Source organism: Salmo salar, chromosome ssa07 (assembly GCF_905237065.1).
Source record: "Salmo salar chromosome ssa07, Ssal_v3.1, whole genome shotgun sequence".
NCBI classification, from domain to species: Eukaryota; Metazoa; Chordata; class Actinopteri; order Salmoniformes; family Salmonidae; genus Salmo; species Salmo salar.
Window position 1 is genome coordinate 47,338,888 of NC_059448.1, and position 24,359 is coordinate 47,363,246.

Below are 24,359 nucleotides of genomic sequence, written 5' to 3' on the forward strand. Positions count from 1 at the left end.
ATAATAAGTATATGCATGCCCTAGCTTCTGAGTTTGATTAGTAGGCCGTTGAAAATGGGAACGATTTTTTTTCAAAATGCGCTGTAGCGCCCCCTATCCTAGGGTATCCTCAAGAGGTTAAACACTATATGATTATACAAATGTTGGAATGTGATCATCATGCGAAGACTTTAAGGATAATGTGACACACCAAGCAACTTCTGTGGGTGTATAAGAGACAATAGGGTCAAGAAGAAGTTCCTGTCCTCATTGAATTTGTGTAACAGTGGCTGAAAGGAATCTTTCACACATCAGCCGTGCCCCAGTGGCTGCAAATGACACCCAACGAGGTCCTAGCGGCTAGCTAAAGAGATGCTCTGAACAGCCCAACCACTAGTCTGGTCCCAGATCTGTTTGTGCTCTATAGCCAACTCCTATTTCTCCCCATGCTTCTACGTTTGGCACGACCACACTAGACTAAGGGCAAAATTGGTCCTTCAGAATAATTGCAATATCCACTCAGAAAAATGTATGGACACATTACCCATAACTATGCAAATATATGCATCCACACAGAGTGAGAGGGATGTTGAACCAGATATTTCCTCCGGGGTATCATTTAAGCAATAAGGCCTGAGGATGTGTGGTATATGGCCAATATACAACGGCTAAGGGCTGTTCTTATGCACGACGCAACGCGAATTGCCTGGACACAGCCCTTAGCCATGGTATATTGGCCATATACCACAAACCCCCAAGGTTCCTAATTGCTTAATTATAAACTGGGTGATTTGAGCCTTGAATGCTGATTGGTATACTGGTTACACACGGAATTAGAACAGTAAAAACATAAAAACAGACCTTAGCCCTGGTATATTGGCCATATACCACACCCCCTCGTGCCATATTGCTTAATTATACCATGGTATTGTTGAATACTCGTTTATGATTGGCTTGATGGGCATTCTAGAGCATGGATTATTTCCCTATAATGTACGGTATATCAGCACTGTAGAATTCAATGGCCATAGTTCATTCTTATATGTTCTATGTTTGAGCTGCTTTTGAAAGCAAAACTTGAATTGAAAACATTATTGCCATTGTTTAATTAGATTTTCATAATAGCAAGCTAGGACTAAACTAGCAAGTCTGTTTGTTTGGTTATCAAGGCAACAACTGTATCTATCTAGTAAACTTGCTATCTAGTAAACAGTGGATGTTGAACACATTTCTACCTGCAAATGAACACATTTGTAGCAGTAAAGGTGTTCAATTATAGCCATGGTATAAAATGGATAATCAACTCTGGGCTCTATCCGTTCTCTGGAAAAGAATACAAGTCCGTGGAAAGTTCCACATCGTTCATTATTTTCTACAGAATGCATAGACCCTTGTTGATTATCCCTTACATATACAGTAGGTCTGTGGTAAAGATAACATGGCGGCATTCTGTTCATATAACTTTAAAATGAAGTCAAACACTGCCAGAATAACAGATGGATTCCAGATGAATTCAAAAGGAATCCAATCTTTTTTAAGCGACGCATGATCAACATATCAGGGGGTTTCATAATTTGTTTGTTTCCACTGTGTATTCTTCTAGAAACAAAGGTTACTTACAACGGCGTCTGTTGTCGAGAAGAAAAGTGATGCGGTGACAATTGGATTTACCTGCTTTGAAATAACACACCCGTGTTGACTGAGGGAACAACGGACCATGCATTTTATTAACTACAAAATGTTAGACTCTTCCTCGTCGGTGGTGTAACAGTGTTTACATAGAGAAAACATCCTCCTCAACCTGGCGGGTCAAACATGGAGCGCTCTCGGCAGGAGAGGATCTAGCAGCTCAAAAGGCAGCGCTGGCCTTTCTCAGATATTCCTGGAATATATTAGACTGTGATGGCTTCAGACAAGCATCATTTATTTCAGTGTTTTTTTTCTCTCAGTCTCTCTGCCCACATCTCCCCGGGAGGAGTGTGTATTTATGTTGATGAAGCTGGAGCCTCAGTTATTAAAGTGAGTCTATTTAGTCCCGTCGGCTCTGGGCTGAGTGTACAGGCCAGGCACAGCTAGATACACTGACTGAGTAATGGCAACCCAGGCTGAGAATTAACCTGCCCCATATACAACTCACATCTGGCAACCGTATTATATTCTCATCACATATATTTTGTATTAGGGAATCGGTCTTGATTGTAATTTGATAAAAGACCTCTGGTATATAAAAGAAAAAGCAATGTTCAGGCCTCCTTGTCCCTTGATTTATGAGGTCTATTCATAGTGGCTGTGCCCAATCATGTGTAATTCAAGTTGGACCTGGGACACTTACTGAGCGTCAGTCTGTTCTACTTGTTAATATGCGTAATTCCAGAAATATAAATCCCATTTTGAGTCTGTTCGCTCTGTGACTACGATTGTTTATATCTATGTTGATGTGTATGACACAAGAGAACGGTTGATGACGTTCTGTCTCTCAGCAGCTGTAACCTCAACCAATAACCTCTACAACAGGGGTTCCTCCAACTGCATTCAGCAGCGGGATGTTTTTTTCTTGAGCGGATGGTCGGGGGTCCTGGAACATAATTGCAAATAATTTGTCAAATTGACCAAAAGATGCTCAAACATATATAATATTTGACTAAAACATAAGAATTTCAAACCTTGATTATATTTGGATATGGTAACATATGTATCTCTATTATGTGTGGGAATACTTGGGGACAGATTTACTCAATTCAAATCTCTTGGAGCTGAATTCCTGGTGTTTTGTTACATTATTTTATGTCCCCCCCCAAAACAAAATTGCTCAGAACTTGGGGGGGCGGAGAAAATTCACCCAAGGGCCAAATTCGGCCCGCGGGCCACCAGTTGGGAAACCCTGTCCTAAATAGATCCAAGAAAACCCAAATGGGAAAACAGAATCCGTGTGAAAGCATTCAAGCTTTAATACAGACAAGACTACACACCCAAACCATGTGTCACGTCAGCAGACACCTTCGTCCTTATTCCTAGCTATGGTCATGACTCCTTTCTCTCTCTCCTCTCACAGCAAGAGAAGCTGGGTGATATCTGCTTCTCCCTGCGATACGTGCCCACCGCCGGCAAGCTGACCGTGGTCATCCTGGAGGCCAAGAACCTGAAGAAGATGGACGTGGGAGGCTTGTCAGGTGAGCAGAGCAGAGCTGAGGGCCACAACAAGGATGGCCAGGCAAGAGGATTGACAGCCAGGGGGCCTAAGATGGTAGTAAGGAATTTTACCTCCAGACCTGCTCTCACCTGTGTCATGTCCACTCAAGAGGAGGGGCTGTCATTTTGAAACCCTCAGTCAAAGCCACTCTCTCTCTCTCTGGTAATGAATGCTCTCAGGGTGTTACAGTATGTATTAGAAACCATTGTTTTCCCCTCTCCCCTCTCTGTGCTGTTCTAGGGGTTTTGCTGAAGGCTTGGTGAGTCATTGTGGGGCCCAGTGTTTTGTCAGGTTGGACTTTGGGAAATTGGTGTCTGTTGGAGACTTTGAGCTCTGATTGTGCCGCGCTTTCACTCCCCGCTGGCTTTCTACGCGACAGACTCATCTTTTGTCTGAGAAAATCTTCGGCAGCAATCACTTCAGTGTCTCCTATTTTCCTGCAGCTATTTCTCTCAAACAACAACAGTCCTCTACCAATCATTGCCCACCATTATATTAGCAGGATATAACAGATAGCATCTGAAGTGACTAATGTATGTCTAAACTCTACCTTCAAAATGTGGACAGCAATAGAAATTGCATTTTGTCCTCCAGAACAATGCCAATGTGATGCCAACAGAACATGTGGTTAGACCCAGGTACTCCAGGGATCAGGGGTGTGGGTGGTGGTTACTGGGCTCCACTGTGCAGACCTGCTGTTGCGTGGGAGAAAATACACATGGACAGTAATGATTGCAGTGGGCACTAATGAACACCCTGCTTTATGTTGGCAGGAGATCCCATAGGGACTAGACTGAAGTAAAGCTTTGGAAAGTCACCTGGCCATTGCGGCCATGGTTCAGTAATGCACCTGTAGAGGCTCATAGACACATTTCTAATGAATTGACCAAATCTGAAAAGCGAGCCTGACGCCACGTTAACAGAATGTTCCATTTGCGATAGTGACCACGCATTCCACGCACACACAAGCACACACGCACAACACATGGCACATACTCCTGAGCATGTGCAGGTGTGTGTGTACTGCAGAGAGTAATCCATCTAGTGTTGAGCAGCTTCCCATCCATCAGTGAGCATGGGGCAGAACTCTCCCTGAGGGCCAGAGAACACCATGATGGATACCAGATACTCTCCCATGATGCTTCCCTCGGAACATCACACCATCAAACCACCAATACTGTTCTACACAGAAAGGTGGACAGGAGAAAGTGGACAGGAGAAAGTTTTCGCTGCTGCACCGCTCAGAGATAAGCAAAGAAATCTAATTTTCTAAACCTTTCCTCTGGGAAGGAGGGCTATGTGGGCGCGAGCCCCTTCTAGCAAGCAGAGCCAGCTGTGTACATTTCCTGTATGGTCCTGGTGATATGGGCCATTCAGGAGCTAGAAATAGGAGCCCACCTGAACCATTCATCACTCCACCCCACAAAGAGCCCCCGCCAGCCCCCAAATCCCCCCTTCCACAGCTGGGTCCACCCCACCCCTCCCTTCTCCCTGGGTCTCTCCTATCCATTCCTTGGAACATTTCTAATCCCCTATCCTCCTCTTCCTCCCTGTCCTTCCTCCTCACCTTAACCCTCTCCAGGCTTCAGTTACCATGCATCTAGTCCATTCTCCCTCCCTGTGCCTCACAGCCTAGCAGGCCATCAGTGCCTGACTTGCCTAACAGAACCGCTACCTCACACTAGCCCAGGACCTTCCGTCATCTGTCAGAGTAGTGTGCCTGGTAGCCATAAGGCAGAACCCATGCCCCCCCGCTTGCATTTTCCACTCGTAGTATTAGCTCTCATCTGTCGCCATTTGCATCATGGGATTGGCCACATCCTAAGCTGTCAATCAAGCTGATGAGGTAATAGAAGGGAGGCAGTTTAAACTTATTCCGAAGGAAAGTGGTTAGTAAGGTTGGCTGGGCTTGACATGCAATATGCCAAGGGTAATTGGTGCATGGTTTATCTAGTGTGTTTTAAAGGTCAAAGTGGAACCAAGTCTGGGGATTTCTGGTTGAATTATTAACGTATGGTAATAGCATGTTTTCATCTCAGTTGCCATTGGATTCAGGCTCCGAACTATGATTTCCATTTTAATAGCACATTAGACTGTCTACACTGTTGTAGGTGGGTCTGTGTTAGTGTGTGTGTTGCGTGTGTCAGAGTGTGTCAGTCAGTGTGTGTATGGATATATCTTTCATTGTATACTCAAATGAGCATACTGTATCATAAAATCTGTAAGGGGATAACATCATTTCTAGCCAAGACCCTATTGAGAATCATATTGGCACATCACTGTCTATCCAATCTATCCAACCGGTAAAGTACTAAACACTCTCACCTGGGTTTTTACTGGAATGAGAATTATAGGAGCAATTGTTCGACTTTCATGTCACCTATTGAAGTCCCAAACAGTAGGCTAGATAACAGGCATCTTGTTCCCACTCACACAGCGTATTTCGACGCTCATGTTTTTGATGTCAACCGAACAATGAACAAGGTAGTGAAGCTGAACACAATGACAGCAATTTTACCTTTTTTAAATGTTATCAGAAAATTGAATTGAAGAATAGCTTGTGCTTGGCTTGTTTTGTTCAAGTTTTGAAAGAGAGCATTGTCATTCCTTTTGAAAGGAGACAATACTCTGGTATCTCTCCCTCGCTCCGCCTCTGGGTTTGACTAACCAAATAAACAAATAGCAAACAAGCATAATTCCCATACACGCTTTAGGGAAGAAAATATTGTTTTGGACCCCTGTAGCTAACAAAATTTTGTTCCAATTTAGTTTATCTAACAAGGTATCCCAGAGTACTATATCTCAGTTAGCCCATTGTTTGAAGAGTCAACTTCTCCAGAAGTGTCTTTTTGCCAGGAGAATAGACGTCAAAGTCTGCCAGATAAATTAAATAACACGCGTGTATATAATAACAATAATTAGTGACTATCTCACGTCGTGACACAGCCAGAACTAGAGGAGGATGACAAGTAATTGATGGTCTGGGATTGGTCCTTTTCTCCACTGCTGTCCTGTTTATCGAGCCTAATTACTGCTCAGCAAACGAGACACCGCTATTTTCATTAAAATATGTATAATTATTCATAATTCTTCTGATTGCCCAAAAAATCGTAACAGCCAGAATCGCTGTATCATGCTATGCAGCAAAACTTGTTTTAAAAGAGCACCTAATCTAATCATCGTTAAAAGTTCTCAGCTGAGCCACTCCTGAATCACAGTGGAAGGTTTATTTTTTGTCAACAACCTCTTCTTATCATAACAGAACTATATCCCTGGAGGGACTCTTATAATGCAGTATATACCATACAATCCATCGTAGGCAAGATACTTGTGTCTTTCTCATAATCTTTGCTGAAAATGTACAGGTAACCTTATAGACTCAAGGTGAGTTCCTATATTTAAGTACAGTATATATTGTGACAACTCTCACTAGTATGACTCACTACAGGAGAGAGCTCCAGTACCTGTGGAATTAAAATACAATTGAAGCCGGAAGTTTACATACACTTAGGTTGGAGTCATTAAAACTCGTTTTCAACCATTCCACAAATTTCTTGAAAACAAACTACAGTTTTGGCAAGTCGGTTAGGACATCTACTTTATGCATGACACAAGTCATTTTTCCAACAATTGTTTACAGACAGATTATTTCACTTATATTATTTCACTGTATCACATTTCCAGTGGGTCAGAAGTTTACATACACTAAGTTGCCTGTGCGTTTAAACCGCTTGGAAAATTCCAGAAAATGATGTCATGGCTTTAGAAGCTTCTGATAGGCTAATTGACATCATTTGAGTCAATTGGGGGTGTACCTGTGGATGTATTTCAAGGCCTACCTTCAAACTCTGTGCCTCTTTGCTTGACATCATGGGAAAATCAAAAGAAATCAGCCAAGACCTCAGAAAAAAATGGTATACCTCCACAAGTCCTTGGGAGCAATTTCCAAACGCCTGAAGGTACCACGTTTATCTGTACAAAGAATAGTACGCAATGATAAACACCATGGGACTACGCAGCCGTCATACCGCTCAGGAAGTTCTGTCTCCTAGAGATGAACGTACTTTGGTGCGTAAAGTGCAAATCAATCCCAGAACAACATCAAATGACCTTGTAAAGATGCTGGAGGAAAACAGGTACAAAAGTATCTATATCCACAGTAAAACGAGTCCTATATGGACATAACTTGAAAGGCCGCTCAGCAAGGAAGAAGCCACTGCTCCAAAACGCCATAAAAAAGTCCGACTACGGTTTGCAACTGCACATGGGGACAAGGATCGTACTTTTGGAGAAATGTCCTCTAGTCTGATGAAACATAAATAGAACTGTTTGGCCATAATGACCATCGTTATGTTTGGAGGAAAAAGGGGGAAGCTTGCAAGCAACATCTCAAGACATCAGTCAGGAAGTTAAAGCTTGGTCGCAAATGGGTCTTCCAAATGGACAATGACCCCAAGCATACTTCCAAAGTTGTGGCAAAATGGCTTAAGGACAACAAAGTCAAGGTTTTGGGAGTGGCCATTGCAATGCCCTGACCTCAATCCTATATAACATTTGTGGGCAGAACTGAAAAAGTGTGTGTGAGTAAGGAGGCCTACAAACCTGACTCTGTCAGGAGGAATGGGCCAAAATTCACCCAACTTATTGTGGGAAGCTTGTGGAAGGCTACCCGAAACATTTGACCCAAGTTTAACAATGTAAAGGCAATGCTACCAAATACTAATTGAGTGTATGTAAACTTCTGACCCACTGGGAATGTGATGAAAGAAAAAGAAGCTGAAAATAATCATTGTCGCTACTATTATTCTGACATTTCACAGTCTTAAAATAAAGTGGTGATCCTAACTGACCTAAGACAGGGAATTTTTACTAGGATTAAATGTCAGGAATTTAAATGTATTTGGCTAAGGTGTATAAAACTTCTGACTTCAACTGTAGTTGTCACTTCTCAAGGCCGCAGGGCTCTTCACTGGCTGTGTGCAGCAATGTGATAACGGCCTATTTCTATGGGTGAAGTATGTTTGCGGGGCACATAGACCATGTCCCCACACATAAAAGGTGAGCAAATAAAGAGAACTCAGCACCAATGCTGACAACCTACGTACACTGAAGTGTGTAAAGTGTGTAAAGCCAAAGGCACTATCAAGAGCCAATCAAATCAGTTGTGGTAAATAATATAGTGCTATAGAATAGTATCAGTGTGTTACATACAGAAGCACAGTGGATGTTACTGGAGGATGAGTACATGCTTGTTAAGATAATGGATGTACTGTCTGCACTGTGCCACCTCTCTCCCTCTCTCCCTCTCTCCCTCTCTCCCTCTCTACGTCTATCTCTTTCTCCCTCTCTATGTCCATCTCTTTCTTTCTTTCTCTCTCTTTCTTTCTCTCTACATATCTCTCTCTCTCTCTCTCTCTCTCTCTCTCTCTCTCTCTCTCTCTCTCTACCTCTCTCTCCACCTCTCTCTCTCTCTCTGTCACAGGGGATAGTGAGGCTGTTCATAACAGGTTAATGGACCTCCTCAGTGAGGAGGTTATCACATCAACCAGTCCTGTAGTATTAATGAACCTTTACTGCCCTCACCCAGTGCTCCCACACCTCACCACACAGCATGCCATCAAGCCTCTCGGCTGGAGACCATATTATTTGTTTTGTTTCTCATGCATACTTCCCGGCTGTTTAAGGGAGCTCCAGGTTCGCAGCCCCACTCCAGTCATTTACACTGCCAAGGTGTGGAAAGCAATGAGGCCAGGTGTTATTATAATGATGAACGAATGGAAAACCAATTTGGTGGTGATTAGGGAAATGCAGAAGTTTGGAAGTGTGTGTGTGTGTGTGTGTGTGTGTGTGTGTGTGCGGCATGTGTGGGTTTTTCCGTGGTCAGTGGTGTGTGTGCGACGTAGCTTAGTTGCATGTGAATGATTCATGTCAACTCCAAGTGTGTAAAACCGAGATGACAGTGGGGCCCTGCGTGCCCCTCCTCCATGGCCCATCCAGAACGATGGGAGGGAAACTAAGATGACAGCTGAGCTATATTTAACCTGCTTGTGTTGACGTTCGTTCAGCATCTCGTACACAGACCCCGCAAGCCAACACACAGCACACTCGAGTAAGCAGCCAATGTGCATGTTTACTAGTAGCTTTCTGTTTTTACCGTTTGGTCTTCACACGTTCAGTAGACTAATTATGATTGGCATTGATAGCTATTATCTTTCACTTAGGCCTATAATCCAAAATATACAGCAATGACTAGTTATCGACAAGCTTAAAGCCTAAATCTAAGCGATTCTGTTGAAACCGACGGGTAAACACACAGTAACGCTGAAATAGGCTTGTAACGGTAGGGAATTAATATAATGTGTTTGTTTTGGATGTACACACTGTCATGTTAAAAGGTCCTCTGTCATCTGTTTGACACAGAGCCAGCTGGGATAGAAAAGGTCCTTTTATGGCTGCTGCGCTGACAGATCGCATGGGACAGGTGCCTGCATCGTCTCCTCCACAAACACCTGCAGCCGACGTTGCTCATGTCCTCCCCGTTAGCCACTTCTTCACACACCTGCTGCTTCCTGTTCACTGGAAAGGGAGGGGGACTCTTTATAAATGGGCACAGCATCTTTTCATTATAACCCGGCCCATTGCCAGTGATCCAGATGAGTGACTGTCACGCTTGCAGCAAGGATCTGCCTCCGTATACTAAAGTGTAGACAGACACAAGGAACGGTGACGGCGCTCTTTCTCTCTCTCTCTCTCTCTCTCTCTCTATTTGCGACAGGCGCATCACATCAGCTGCCGCGGCCACTCATCCACAAAATGGGCAGAGATTAGAGCTGTCTGGGACGAGACGCCGAAATGAGCCGGATATGAGTTGGGGTGCGTCGCCCGTCCAAAACCCAATAATCCTGGCGGTGAGATAAGTAGAGTCTGGATAGAATAGGGCTGAAAGCCAAGGGACACCACAGGTGTTTTTCTAACGGTGGAGGGATAGGTTATCTGTGATAACCCTGTCTGGATGTTGTTGTTGTGTGTATTCAGCCTCAGTCTCTGTGGATTGGGGGATTCATTTATCCAGTGCTGGTCATTCAGGCCCAGGCCTGTGTGGATGGTCAAGATGAGGCAGAGGTAGCCAGATACAGGGTTGGAATGGGAAGGAGTTGGAATGTATTCATTCGGTTGTGAATGTGAGGTCTTTTTTTATACAGAGATAAAATATTTCTGCACAGGTTTAAGACTGTTGCAACTGATGATCGGGAGCAGGGATGAAGAAATACTTAGCCATTAAACGGAATTGCGTACACGTGTGAATGCCTGTGTGAGTTACAGCTGTCACAGCCATGGATCAGGAGCGGAAGCAGCCTCTGTTATCAATCTGCTGTGACAGTTCCAACCAAGGGGATTGAGCCTAACCTCCGCAGAGACCTTGGGGACCATACTTAGTTCGTTCACAAACTTCCCTCCATTAACCTCCAATCATTACCTATTAGAAAAGCTTCCTATCAGCGTCAACAGCAAAGGTGTAGAAGTCTGATTGTTTGTAATCGGCTCTCTCGTGCCACGTCTTTAGTTTCCTACAGGGACATTAGTAGAACCTATAAAGAAGGGAACTCAGTTGAAGAGAATTCACTGCGCACAACAAAAAAGAAAGAGAAAAAAACCAACAAAGGGGTTGTTGATGGAAGAGTCTGATAGAAAGTGGTGATACGGCCGTGTGATGCTCACAGTCCGACACTGGAGAAGATTCCCATTTAGATACTGCTGGGCCTATTCACTAACACACACCTCTCATCCACTGTCTCTTTTATCATCGCACAGCCCTCACCGCACCGCAGGAGAGTAATAAACGTCACAATGGACACCCGCTCTCGAGGCTGCATTCTCTTTCTCTCTCTCTATTTTTCTCTTTTTGTTCTGGCTGTTCTCTCCATTCTGTTCATTCACCCTCTCTCTCTTCGTTCACTCAGTTCTCTCTGTCTTTCTCTCGCTATCACACTTTGTCACCGTCCTTTCTTTTTCTCTCTTTCCCTCTGTCCATTGCCTTTCTTTATCTCTTTTTCTTTCTCTCGGTTCTGCTTCTATTTTTCTCTGTCTCTCGATGTACACTGCGCACACAGCTATGGGATGAACCTGCCAGTGAGCAATCAGCTCTTACAGATGTAGGGTCTTCATTTGAGACAGTTTTCTACAGCAGGAAAATGTGCCTGCAACAACAGGAAATGTAAATTATTATGTGAATTAACATTCTTGTAGGGGTTGATACATTTTTCATTAAGGCAAATCAAGTCTGAAAATTCACAGGTAGCCTAGCCTAGTGGTTAGAGCGTTGGGCCAGTAACCGGAAGGTTGCTGGATTGAATCCCCGATAACAATCTGTTGTTCTTCCCCTGAGCAAGGCAGTTAACCCACTATTCCACGGGCGCCGAAGACATGGATGTCAATTATTGCAGCCCCCCCGCACCTCTCTGATTCAGAGGGGTTGGGTTAAATGCGGAAGACACATTTCAGTTGAATACATTCAGTTGGACAACTGACAAGGTACCCTCCTTTCCCTCTAAGTTGGATAACAGATGTTTGCCATTGCTAGGAATCCCACCGATGTTCCACAGTCAAAACTGTGGAACAAATACCTACAAAGCCCTACTCCATGAGCATCAAAGACAGCCTAATAAAGTCATCTGGGAGCCACAGATACATCTAGATTATGAGGACCAGCAGTATTTTATAACAAGAGAGCATTATGAGGATTGATACTGATGCCTTGCTTCATTGATGCGTTACCATGCTGGTGCTCAATTGTAACTGCCACCGTTTCCCTTAATGTGATTGGTCGTTTAGCCCAATTACCATGCCATATCCTATCCTATTTATTTGTGTTTGTTGATCCTAGAACCAACAACGCTGTCTCATCTTCAAAGATAAATGGCGTGACCTGTTTTCATTAAGATAAGTCTGTGTCTACTATCTAGCTCGAATTGGTTTCAATGGCAGTCCATTACCAAGGCTCATTAGCTCTCCAAAACCCAAGTGTCTTGTCTCAAACAGGGTACCACTCCACACCCTCCTCTCCCCCCTCCACTTCCCGCTTGTCATTAGCATTCAGAAAGGAGTAAAAAAAAAGCAGGATTGCTAGCCATGGTAGTCCAACGTCTTGATTGCCAATGATAAAGCAAGAAGGCTGATGGGTGAGTCCGCATCTTTTACTGGTCCTTTTGACCTAATTACCAGAGAGAGGGGATCCACAGGGACGGCCACAGCAGGCCCACTCTGGAGAGGCTTCAATCTTCATTATTGGGGAACGGAAATGAGGCCCTCCAGTGAAAGTGGTGAAAACATGAGCCACTTGAAAAAGCAGCGAAATTCTATTTATAGAAATTGTGTGCAACTCTGTTTCTCTTGCATATGATTTGAAATGGGTTTGTAAGTTTTTTATTTTTTTTATTTCACCTTTATTTAACCAGGTAGGCAAGTTGAGAACAAGTTCTCATTTACAATTGTGACCTGGCCAAGATAAAGCAAAGCAGTTCGACAACATACAACAACACAGAGTTACACATGGAGTAAAAACAAACATACAGTCAATAATACAGTAGAAAAATAAGTCTATATACAATGTGAGCAAAGGAGGTGAGATAAGGGAGGTAAAGGCAAAAAGGCCATGATGGCAAAGTAAATACAATATAGCAAGGAAAACACTGGAATGGTAGATTTGTAGTAGAAGAAAGTGCAAAGTAGAATAGAAATAATGGGGTGCAAAGGAGCAAAATAAATAAATACAGTAGGGGAAGGGGTAGTTGTTTGGGCTAAATTATAGATGGGCTATGTACAGGTGCAATGATCTGTGAGCTGCTCTGACAGCTGGTGCTTAAAGCTAGTGAGGGAGTGTCACGTCCTGGCCAGTATATAAGGTTAATTGTTTTGTAGTTGGTCAGGGCGTGGCAGGGGGTATTTGTTTTATGTGGTTCGGGGTGGTGTGTTTGTGTAAAGGGTGTTTGATTTAGTATTTCCGGGTTTTTGGTGGATGGTCTATGTGTTTGTATTTTATGGTTAGTCTGGTGTGTGTGTTTCTATGTTTGGTTAATTGGGGTTGGGACTCTCAGTTGAAGGCAGGTGTTGTCTATCTGCCTTTGATTGAGAGTCCCATATATTAGGGTGTGTTTGTGTGTGTGTGATTGGTGGGTGATTGTTCTGTGCTTAGCCGTGTGCCTAGTCAGACTGTTATTGTCGTTCGTTCGTTTTTCGTGTTTGTTATTTTGTATGTTCATTTTGAGAGTAATTAAAAATCAAGATGAGCATTCACGTACCTGCTGCGTTTTGGTCCTCCTTCACCGACAACAACCGTGACAGAATCACCCACCACCAAAGGACCAAGCAGCAGAGGAAGGAGCAGACGGAGTTCGAGTTGGACTGGCGGGAGAAGTGGACTTGGGAGGAAGTTCTGGACGGGGCCGGACCCTGGCATCAGGCTGGGGATTATCGCCGCCCGCAGTGGGAAATTGAGGCAGCCAAGGCAGAGAGGCGGTGGTACGAGGCCAGAGTGGACGCGCTGAAGGAGAAGCACAAGAGGCACCCCCAATAATTTTTTTGGGGGGGGCACACGGGTAGTTTGGCTAGGCGAAGGAAGAGCCGGAAGCCAGCTACCCGTGGTTATATGGAGGAGCGTATGGGGTGGAGAGCGCTATGTTTCGCTGAGGAGCGCACTATCTCACCCATACGCACGCACAGTCCGGTGCGCGTTATTCCAGCCCCTCGCAGGTGCCGTGCTAGAGCGGGCATCCAGCCTGGTAGGAGGACGCCTGCGCAGCGCATCTGGTCGCCGGTACGCCTCCGAGGACCAGGCTACCCAACTCCCGCTCTACGCACGGCTACCATCAGGCCCCTGCACAGCCCAGTCTGCCCTGTACGAGCACCCCGCTCGTACAGGGCTACTAGTTCCATCCAGCCAAGGCGGGTTGTGCAGGAGGTAAGATCTAGACCGGCTGTGCGCCTCCATAGCCCTGGGTTTCCAGCTCCTGTCTCTCGTGCGGACCCGGAAGTGCGTCCACCCAGTCCGACTCGTCCTGTTCCCGCTCCCCGCACTAAACTGCAAGTGCGTAAACCCAGCCTCACCAGTCAACAGTCGTCAGAGCTGCCCGCCAGTCAACAGTCGTCGGAGCTGCCCGCCAGTCAACAGTCGTCGGAGCTGCCCGCCAGTCAACAGTCGTCGGAGCTGCCCGCCAGTCAACAGTCGTCGGAGCTGCCCGCCAGTCAACAGTCGTCGGAGCTGCCCGCCAGTCAACAGTCGTCGGAGCTGCCCGCCAGTCAGTCGTCGGAGCTGCCCGCCAGTCAACAGTCGTCGGAGCTGCCCGCCAGTCAACAGTCGTCGGAGCTGCCCGCCAGTCAACAGTCGTCGGAGCGGCCAGACTGCGCTGAACTGCCGGAGCGGCCAGACTGCGCTGAACTGCCGGAGCGGCCAGACTGCGCTGAACTGCCGGAGCGGCCAGACTGCGCTGAACTGCCGGAGCGGCCAGACTGCGCTGAACTGCCGGAGCGGCCAGACTGCCCTGAACTGCCGGAGCGGCCAGACTGCCCTGAACTGCCGGAGCGGCCAGACTGCCCTGAACTGCCGGAGCGGCCAGACTGCCCTGAACTGCCGGAGCGGCCAGACTGCCCTGAACTGCCGGAGCGGCCAGACTGCCCTGAACTGCCGGAGCGGCCAGACTGCCCTGAACTGCCGGAGTGGCCAGACTGCCCTGAACTGCCCAGACTGCCCAGACTGCCCAGACTGTCCCGACTGCCCCGAGTGGCCAGACTGCCCAGACTGCCCAGACTGTCCCGAGTGCCCAGACTGTCCCGAGTGGCCAGACTGCCCAGACTGTCCCGAGTGCCCAGACTGCCCAGACTGTCCCGAGTGGCCAGACTGCCCAGACTGTCCCGAGTGGCCAGACTGCCCAGACTGTCCCGAGTGGCCAGACTGTCCCGAGTGGCCAGACTGCCCAGACTGTCCCGAGTTGCCAGACTGTCCCGAGTGGCCAGACTGCCCAGACTGTCCCGAGTGGCCAGACTGTCCCGAGTGGCCAGACTGCCCAGACTGTCCCGAGTGGCCAGACTGCCCAGACTGTCCCGAGTTGCCAGACTGCCCAGACTGTCCCGAGTTGCCAGACTGCCCAGACTGTCCCGAACTGCCAGACTGCCCCGACTGCCCCCCGGCGATGCCAGACTGGCCCGACTGCCCCTCGGCGATGCCAGAGTGGCCCGACAGCCTGGAACGGCCGGAACCAGAGCCACCTCCAGAAATAGGTGGGTTGGGGAGGGGGGTGTAGCACAGTGCCGTCGTTGACGGCAGCCACCCTCCCTTCCCTCCCTTTAGAAAAGGGGACTTTTTGTTGGTGTTGCTTGGGGTTATTTTTTGTTAAGGTTCTTCTGGGGTAGCACCTTTAAGGGGGGGGTACTGTCACGTCCTGGCCAGTATATAAGGTTAATTGTTTTGTAGTTGGTCAGGGCGTGGCAGGGGGTATTTGTTTTATGTGGTTCGGGGTGGTGTGTTTGTGTAAAGGGTGTTTGATTTAGTATTTCCGGGTTTTTGGTGGATGGTCTATGTGTTTGTATTTTATGGTTAGTCTGGTGTGTGTGTTTCTATGTTTGGTTAATTGGGGTTGGGACTCTCAGTTGAAGGCAGGTGTTGTCTATCTGCCTTTGATTGAGAGTCCCATATATTAGGGTGTGTTTGTGTGTGATTGGTGGGTGATTGTTCTGTGCTTAGCCGTGTGCCTAGTCAGACTGTTATTGTCGTTCGTTCGTTTTTCGTGTTTGTTATTTTGTATGTTCATTTTGAGAGTAATTAAAAATCAAGATGAGCATTCACGTACCTGCTGCGTTTTGGTCCTCATTCACCGACAACAACTGTGACAGGGAGATAAGTGTTTCCAGTTTCAGAGATTTTTGTAGTTCGTTCCAGTCATTGGCAGCAGAGAACTGGAAGGAGAGACGGCCAAAGGAGGAATTGGCTTTGGGGGTGACCAGAGAGATATAAGTACGGTGAATATTATCAGACTGTGTGATTCATGTCCGTGTTGATATATCCAAATAAAGGGACAGACAAGGTGTGACTAAAACATATGAGTGTATATACACTAGAAAGGGAGGGTGTATATGCCTTGTGGCAGTAGGTTCTAACCTGGGCCTCTCTTCTTTCCTCAGATCCCTACGTGAAGATCCACCTGATGCAGAATGGGAAGAGGCTGAAGAAGAAGAAGACGACAATCAAGAAGAACACCCTCAACCCTTATTACAACGAGTCCTTCAGCTTTGAAGTGCCATTCGAACAAATCCAGGTAATGGTGTTGTACATCCCCATGCACATCTTGGGAGCTCTCCATGTTGTTGAAGCATTAAGACTGGATTTAATTGAGCTCAGTCATAAACCAGCAAGTCAAGTTTTTTTAAAGGATACTTCAAATAAGACTTAGAGCCAACACCGAGACAAATGACAAGGAGATTGTGTTCAAAGCTTGTGGCTACTAAGAGTGATTTGCTGGCTTAAAATTAGCATGTGAATGTGTGCTCTTTGGCCTGTACAGGATAATCAGTCTCAGGCTCTATTCATCATCGGCCCGATTCAGACTTAGTAAATGTACGCCTTTCCTATGCACTTCTCAGTAGTTGGTATTCAGGCTTACCTAATGCAGGCGCATAATGCATACCTTACATTTTTATTTTGTCGATAGACTAAAATACATCGAAGGAACGGGTTCAGAATATAGGGATCAATGAAAGAAAGCCATCTACTGTATATATATGCATATTCGTCTCAGTTTCAGCACCAACTGGTAGATAAAAAAATACTCTGATCTTGTAGATTATTTAAGCAAAATGTATGGTTAGGAAAGTATATATAAATCATATTAAACAGGTTTGGAGCACATTTACACACAAAATATATTGATGAATCAAAAATATAGTGATTTGATTCAACATGAAAGTTGAGATACTCAAATTCATTCCATTAAATATTTGAAGGTGGAAATAGGTGTACTATAGGGGTTGAACAATAGTCCTAGAAATCTACCCTGATCTTCATTAATCATGGAACTGTATGACAACGGTCCAGTCATCGTGAACCATGCACCAGGCTCCAGGTTTAAACTGCTACGTGTGGTCTGAGTACAATAATGTAGGCTACATGTCCCAAATTATTGCACAATGTTAGCCTAATATGATCCACTAATGCTAGCAACCCTCAGGAACAACTACACGGACATGACAGAGGAAAGAAAAGTAAACGGAATGGAATGGAATCATTCAAAATGTAGGCAACAAATTTAAGGAAACTAACACCTTAGTTTCCTTAAATTTATAACATACATTTATAACTGTATGTGGCTATTACTGACGGTGGCTCCCGATAGTGGCTAATATTTAACAATACAAATTGTGAAATAAAACTGCAAAATGCCTGGGTATAGAATTAAAACATTCTAAAGCACAATTTGGCAGATTCGGCCCTACAGAAAGCCTATAGCTTGGGTCTCCAAATTTAATCTATGCAAATTATGAGGGCATACAATGAAATCAGATTAACGGCACAGCTATTTACAGCTTACTTCACTGTGGGAAAGGGGCTACAATACATATCATGTTGATATGATTTTCAGTTTGTTTCCATATGACTGGTTTAACATTTGTCTCCATGGATCCAAGGAAAAATCATCTAAAACATATGACTGGTTTAACATTTGTCTCCATGGATCATAAGGAAAAATCATCTAAAACAATTGCTATGGTGTATTTACAATTCTCTTCTCCAAATGGATTACTCATTTACCTAGTTCCCATCAATAGCTCTTATCAATTTATAAATTACTGTTCATGGAGAATGCTGTTATTTCTATCAGAAAAAAGAAAGTAGATGCTTTTCCCACTTGGAACCAGCAGGTTCGCGCGACCTTATTCATGGTTTCTTCACACGTAAAGGTGGTAGAATTATGAGGGAGTTAAATCAAGTTCAGAATGCAATGTATTTGTAGACACACCTCCGTCACACCTTCATTTCATTGATCTCCACCCCAAACGAATAGTGTGTGAATAGAATGCTGTTCTTATACTTAAGTTCAAGGTCAGAATACTCATAGAGAGAAAAGTGCATAAAAAGGAATTATGTTTCCATTTACACATGCTTAATTCGAGTCGGAATTCCCCCCCCCATTTGCATTCTCATGAAATGCCTTAATGTCACAAGTTTACAAGACAACTGCACAGGGGAGTGGTGAGAAGTAATGCAATTCTCAACACATCACTGATTACATGCCTTTGGCGTATGATTACATTTGAACATTAAAATATCTCTTCTTCACGGTGCAAGTCAGTACCTTTTTTTTATCCAGTGCAATGAAATGTATATAGAGTACGGTTTAGTATGGCGCTCGCACTGTTTGAGAACAAATGGCTTCATGAGAAAGCACTTTAAAGCTACTAGACCCAGAGAATTAAAGAAGATAAAGTGCATGCAAATTGGGCCAAGGGGGAATTATCTGTGAGCGGGCGTCAAAACGCCAGGCATAAAAAAGTAATTGCCTCAAATTGATTTAGCACTTCACAGCTCACAAACCACGAGTTGGGTTCCACGTGCCTCCGTTTCAATTCGCAGCCTAACCCCGCCTAGCCTGTGAGGATGCCAATCAGAACATCCCATACCCATTGGAGAGACAGAGGGGTGACAGTGGAGGAAGCCTATACTGCTAAGTACACTCCCGCCTCCACAGAGGGTCCTTCTCTTTAAAGGGATAGAACAACCCAAATACAAGTGTCTCTGTCGTTGTTATTCCTCAAAAGTGATTTGAGGGGGTCAACTATCTCTTTAAAAGCCACTTGACTGACAGGCTGAGGGACTTGGTGCAACGTTTCATTACATGCTTTGGGAGAACAGTGACTCGGCATCTACACAGGTAGAACAGCTCCTCTCTCATGTGGATCGAAACTTAATCAGAGCTCTTAGTGTGCCGATTCATATTCCCTTACAGCAGATGATGCACGGATCACCCCTCATTGCTGAGACACTTTGAATAAACACATGCTGAGGCAGAAAGGTTGACCTCTGAGTAAGCTTACAATCTGTTGTGCGTTTGGCTCTGGAAAGATTCAGGCCCAGTCTTCAAATGGTATATACTGCTAATAAGCACTTAGGACTGGCTCTTCGAGGGAGCATATCACTCTTCACTCTAATAGGCCACTCTGTTAGTCAGGAGCATTTGACAGAGTGGAGGTTACACCCACTTGTCTTCTAATTGTACTGCTTTTGGTATATGAGAAATTAGCCAAGGTTGTTCTGTAGGTCGCCGAGCAGAGCCTTCATCGTTGTGCTCAATAGAGGAAGTAGGGTGTCTGGGGACTTGAGACAATATTATTATTCTCTGTTACTTTGGGTGAATACTGGGTGCTCAAGAACTTCTCAGCACTACACAAATCATAAAACTTCCATGACTATAATCTGTGAGCTTTAAATGTTACCAGTACATTACTTTAGTTACCTGTACAGTGTGTGTATCCCACAAACTCATCATTTCTTCCAATGTCTTCCTCCCTACTTTTCCCCTTACAGAAAGTTCAAGTTGTTGTAACTGTTCTGGACTATGACAAGATCGGCAAGAACGATGCCATCGGCAAGGTCTTTGTGGGCCTCAACAGCTCGGGGACGGAGCTGCGCCACTGGTCGGATATGCTGGCCAACCCCAGGAGACCCATCGCCCAGTGGCACGTGCTGAAGGTGGAGGAGGAGGTGGATGCTCAGCTCTCCACAAAAAAATAGGCAGGGCCCTTTCAGCACCTGCCCCATAGTGCTCTTTAGCCAGTATGTGTAAATACCTCAGTGATATATGGGTCCATCCACCGTCAAACCAATCCAGCCAACACCCATCCTTCCCACCAACTCCATACTACTTGTCTTATCGCCTTCTTTTGTAATTGTCAATGGTTCTTTCAAAACCCCTAGGCCCTGACGTTCAGATTTGTGTTTCTATTTGTCAGGTTGGGAGTCCCCGCCCCTGACTATGTTGTTCATCTCTATGCCCTGATTCCCCCTAACCAAATTCCCCCTTCTTTTAAGCAATATGATCTGTATAGATAGCGCATGACTGAAAGACATTTATTGTACCACAGTTGTATATATCAGTCTGCAGACAAAAATTATTTCTAGTTTATGTTGGTATGTTGTTACCTGTTTCCTAATCTATGTATATCTGGATGTTTTTAATAAGATGTTCTATTTTAAATTATGTAAATGCAGATATAGGAGAGACAATATTATATATTACAGGATAAAACATTTTGACCTTATTGCATTCCAGAGGAAGAAGAAAGCAATTCCAACCTGTAAGATGCTAGTGGAAGTATAGTCACATTGTAAAGGACGGTGTCTGGCTTTATGTTTACTAATGAACCATTGCAGAAAAAAGTTGAAATACACAGAAAACTAGGCCGTTAACTACTATGGTTTCATGGGAAAATATATGCTGCTGGATAGTATACAAGCACATAGTTTCTTATACGCCTTTTTATACACATTTCTCCATCAGAGGACCTATTTGTTTTGCTTGAAACACAATGTTTTGGAGGATCTCTCAAATCGATGCAAACCGGTTAGCCTTTTTCCTTTTCCTCAAGCAGGACATCACCTTGTGACACAGTCAGTTACTTTTAAGTGAACTAGGTCCTCATTTGATAGGCCATTTTTTTCATTCAATTATTTATTTACTTACTTTTTACAGACCGGTCCTCTTAAACCCAAATGACTATTCCGCCAAACCCCCTCGGAAACTGACCCCATATGAAATAGAATCAAGCAGTAGCCATTGTGTCCTTAAGCTTGTTGAACAATATTTACTTTCTATAGCCTACTTTCAATAGCCTTATTGTTGGAAATGGATTATGTTCAGGACATTGGAGTCTCAAGTTCTCCATAGATGGAATAAAGAGTTTAGACTCTAAGCTTTTAGATGACTATTTTTTAGATAAATTCAGCGGATTTTTTTGTAAACTGCATGATTTTTTAAACAATATTTGCTAAAGGCTGGGATGGGGGGGAGATCTACCAACACCATGGGGCTGTCTCTTATGATAGCATTCCCTTGCCTTCAATCTATTTAATCTAGATTAAAGCTGAAGTGAGTGATTTGATGGGTCAGTATATGATTTACATATTGACTGGAGGTAAAGTGAGTTTCTAAACACTGCCATTTTCAGGGAGGTGACACATGTATACTAACCTTCTATACTAACCTTCTCTCCATGCACACTCCCACTAGGTAGTGGTCGTAGCTTTGGTTTATCGGGAACAATGTATTTGGCTCCACATGGTGCCCTAAATAGCAGTCTTTGCTTTGTGTTGCCTTCTCACAGTGGCAATAGAGCTAGCCATGTTATACTGCCAATCTTACTTTCTATACGGCTACTGTTTTGCACTGTATGTCTTTTAACCGGCAATAGCTTGTTGACTTCTTTACACTATGTTGACGGGCCTTATTTAAGGACGCTCAATGCGCAGGGGAGCTTCTGTCCAGGAGTCCGACTGGTTCTTGGTATTTACTTAAAGGAACAGTACATGAAAGCAACAACCATATACTGTATCTCTTCGTTGAGTAAACCGTAGTTAGCCAGTTTTCTATTGTTGGCTCTTAGTACAACACCAAGAGAACAATGGGATATAAACAATAACTGTAAAAGTTAATGGTCTGCATAGGTGATAATATTTGTTTATATGTCCTTTACTACGGGTCCAATAAGAGGAATAAGTAAGACGTTTGGATCCATGAAATCCATGAAGTCTCTTATCTTGGAGGAATCTCCATGCATATACTGGATGCTAGCTTCAGGAGTAGTTTCTAAATGTTTTCAATGTTATTGTGTAGTTGATAGCACTATTATGAAAAAGCTATTTGTCATTCCATAGGCGTCTCTGAGGACAGCTTTGTGTATCACTGTGACTGCCGTGCGTGCTTAGAGGTGTAGACTTTATCAATAGCGACAAGTTTGTTCTGTAGTGACGTTGTACTGCCATATTTCCCTTCCACATGCTGAGAGAGTGCGTGGCATCGTCAGTTCTAATAACTGTGCAGTGGCTGGTTGGTTGATTGACAGGGCTACACACAGGAGTTATAGAACGTTTTATGGGAGAGCGAGAGTGGTGGGATTCACACAGCATTTCATTGAGCACTGTGCAATACTTGTATGTCCATCCCATAGTGTTGTGTGGGTTGTGTTTGCCCAAGAAAAAATGAATATTTAAAGTTGACTCCTATCAAGTCAGACGTATTCCTCTCCAGTGAGATGGTTAGGACACAGCACATGTAGATTCTGTGGTGGTTGGAGTCTGACATCTAAAATCCTTCTGTTAAGGGTTCCCTTCTATCCAGTTAAGTTTTTTCTTGCACACAGATCCAGCATCAGAAATTTCAGGACATATTGGGATTGGGAAATACCAAAATGTCACACACACACACACACACACACACACACACACACACACACACACACACACACACACACACACACACACACACACACACACACACACACACGTAAACATTTTTAAATGACCCCTCACCCTCTGAAAGTACATATGTACATATTTTCATCATTTTCCAAAAAGTAATTTATTTATCATATTGAAATGGTCATGATTATTACTGAAACGTATCACATCCTGTCATGATAACTTCATCCATCATTGTATCAACCTGATCTACTATACTATATCTAATTATGATTATTTTTTATGAATAAGTTATGTTTACAACCCTGTTGAAAATACTTTTATATTTGAAATGGAAACTCTGAATGTACAGTATGTGTGTTTGTGGTGATTAACTGTGAGATTAGTAGTTGGTACTTTTCTTTCATTGTTGCAAAAATATGTTGATTTGTGTGTGTTTTAATTTATTTATTTAAATACCCTTTTGGGTAGACCTTCCCCAGATAAATAATACATTCCAGAAACGTTGAACATACATTTAGTCACAGCAGTATGTGCCCTAATGAATTACATTCCCTCTTGAACTATATATTTTTTCATTTAACATATTTATTATGCATCCCTTAAATCATGAATTACAAAAAACGATAAAACGTAGGCTCAGTATTTGAACGGAATGAGCAGATCCATAGGGGTATGACTAAATCACTAAAGAAAGGCTGTAATCACAATTTAAAGGGGAAGGAAATCAAAATGCTTCAACAAAAGAAAAGGAAAGCGTCAAACGCTTGAGGGGCGGACATTACAGAAAGAAGCAGCATTACAGGATCAGATTGTGAGGTGTGTAACTTACTGTACCACAAGAAAAGCCACTAGCTGCAATGTCATGCTACTCTTACTGGTCCCCCCTACTAAATCATGGAAGCAAAACCCCTCACATCCTATTCAAGAAAAGCCCATACATCTCACTGTGTGACCGGAAACATACAAGATTCTCTAAAATGACGACAACAAAAAGCCACTCTAACCTTTCAAGATGAAGCTGTGTAAAGTATTAGAGTCTGATGCTGTAGAAATATCCTAGTTGCCTTTGTGTATATCAACTGCCTGCTTGAGTATTTTCTGTGTTGACATTTTCTCTGTAATCTTGTAGAACTGTTTGGGCTGTTTTTCCTGCCATATCGCTCGCGGTGACAGCGAGCTGACAGTTACTGTATATTGCTGTGTATACCTTCATTTTTGATGAGGTGTTTTACAGTTTTGTTTCACTTTGTGTGGTGATTCACTCTGTGGAGTTTTTTGACTGTTGTTATATAACTTCATATACACAAATGATCAATAAAAATGTTTTATTTCCTGTTGATACAGAACCTTTTCAAGTGCTTCTTTTTTTCCGGATGGTTTGGTTCACTTACCAACGTTTTATGTGAATTTTGATGTGTGAGCAGATAATACTGACATTCACATTTTAGACCACATGCCTTCATCATTAATAATAAACATTGAGTGCTTATGAAGCCTAGATTTATTTTCATTATGAGCCAAATCTAGGAATTGCTGTGATCTATTTGATAAACACGAGACCAGAAACATGTAAAAGAGTGTGGCAGTATAGCAGCAACAGTAGCATCTAGTGGTCAAAACCTGGTAAATTCACACTAAATAATCCAAGTGATTTAAATTACAAAACAATGTATGAGGGGGGGAAAAAAACCTCTTCAGATTCACAGGGAATACATTACATAGTATGGA

General features: G+C 43.9%; 1 protein-coding gene across 4 annotated transcripts in view; it reads left to right on the forward strand.

Moving 5' to 3' along the window:
- LOC106609413 (synaptotagmin-1) overlaps positions 1–23,977 on the forward strand; it is a 230,959-nt gene extending 206,982 nt beyond the window's left edge. For all 4 annotated transcript variants that reach the window (XM_014208212.2, XM_014208215.2, XM_014208213.2 and 1 more), the window contains 3 exons: positions 3,032–3,149; positions 16,343–16,476; positions 19,740–23,977. In XM_014208212.2, coding sequence (XP_014063687.1) covers positions 3,032–3,149; positions 16,343–16,476; positions 19,740–19,946 — 459 coding nt within the window. In that variant the 3' untranslated portion in view covers positions 19,947–23,977. The remainder of the gene's footprint in view (positions 1–3,031; positions 3,150–16,342; positions 16,477–19,739) is intronic.
- The last annotated feature ends 382 nt before the right edge of the window (positions 23,978–24,359 follow it).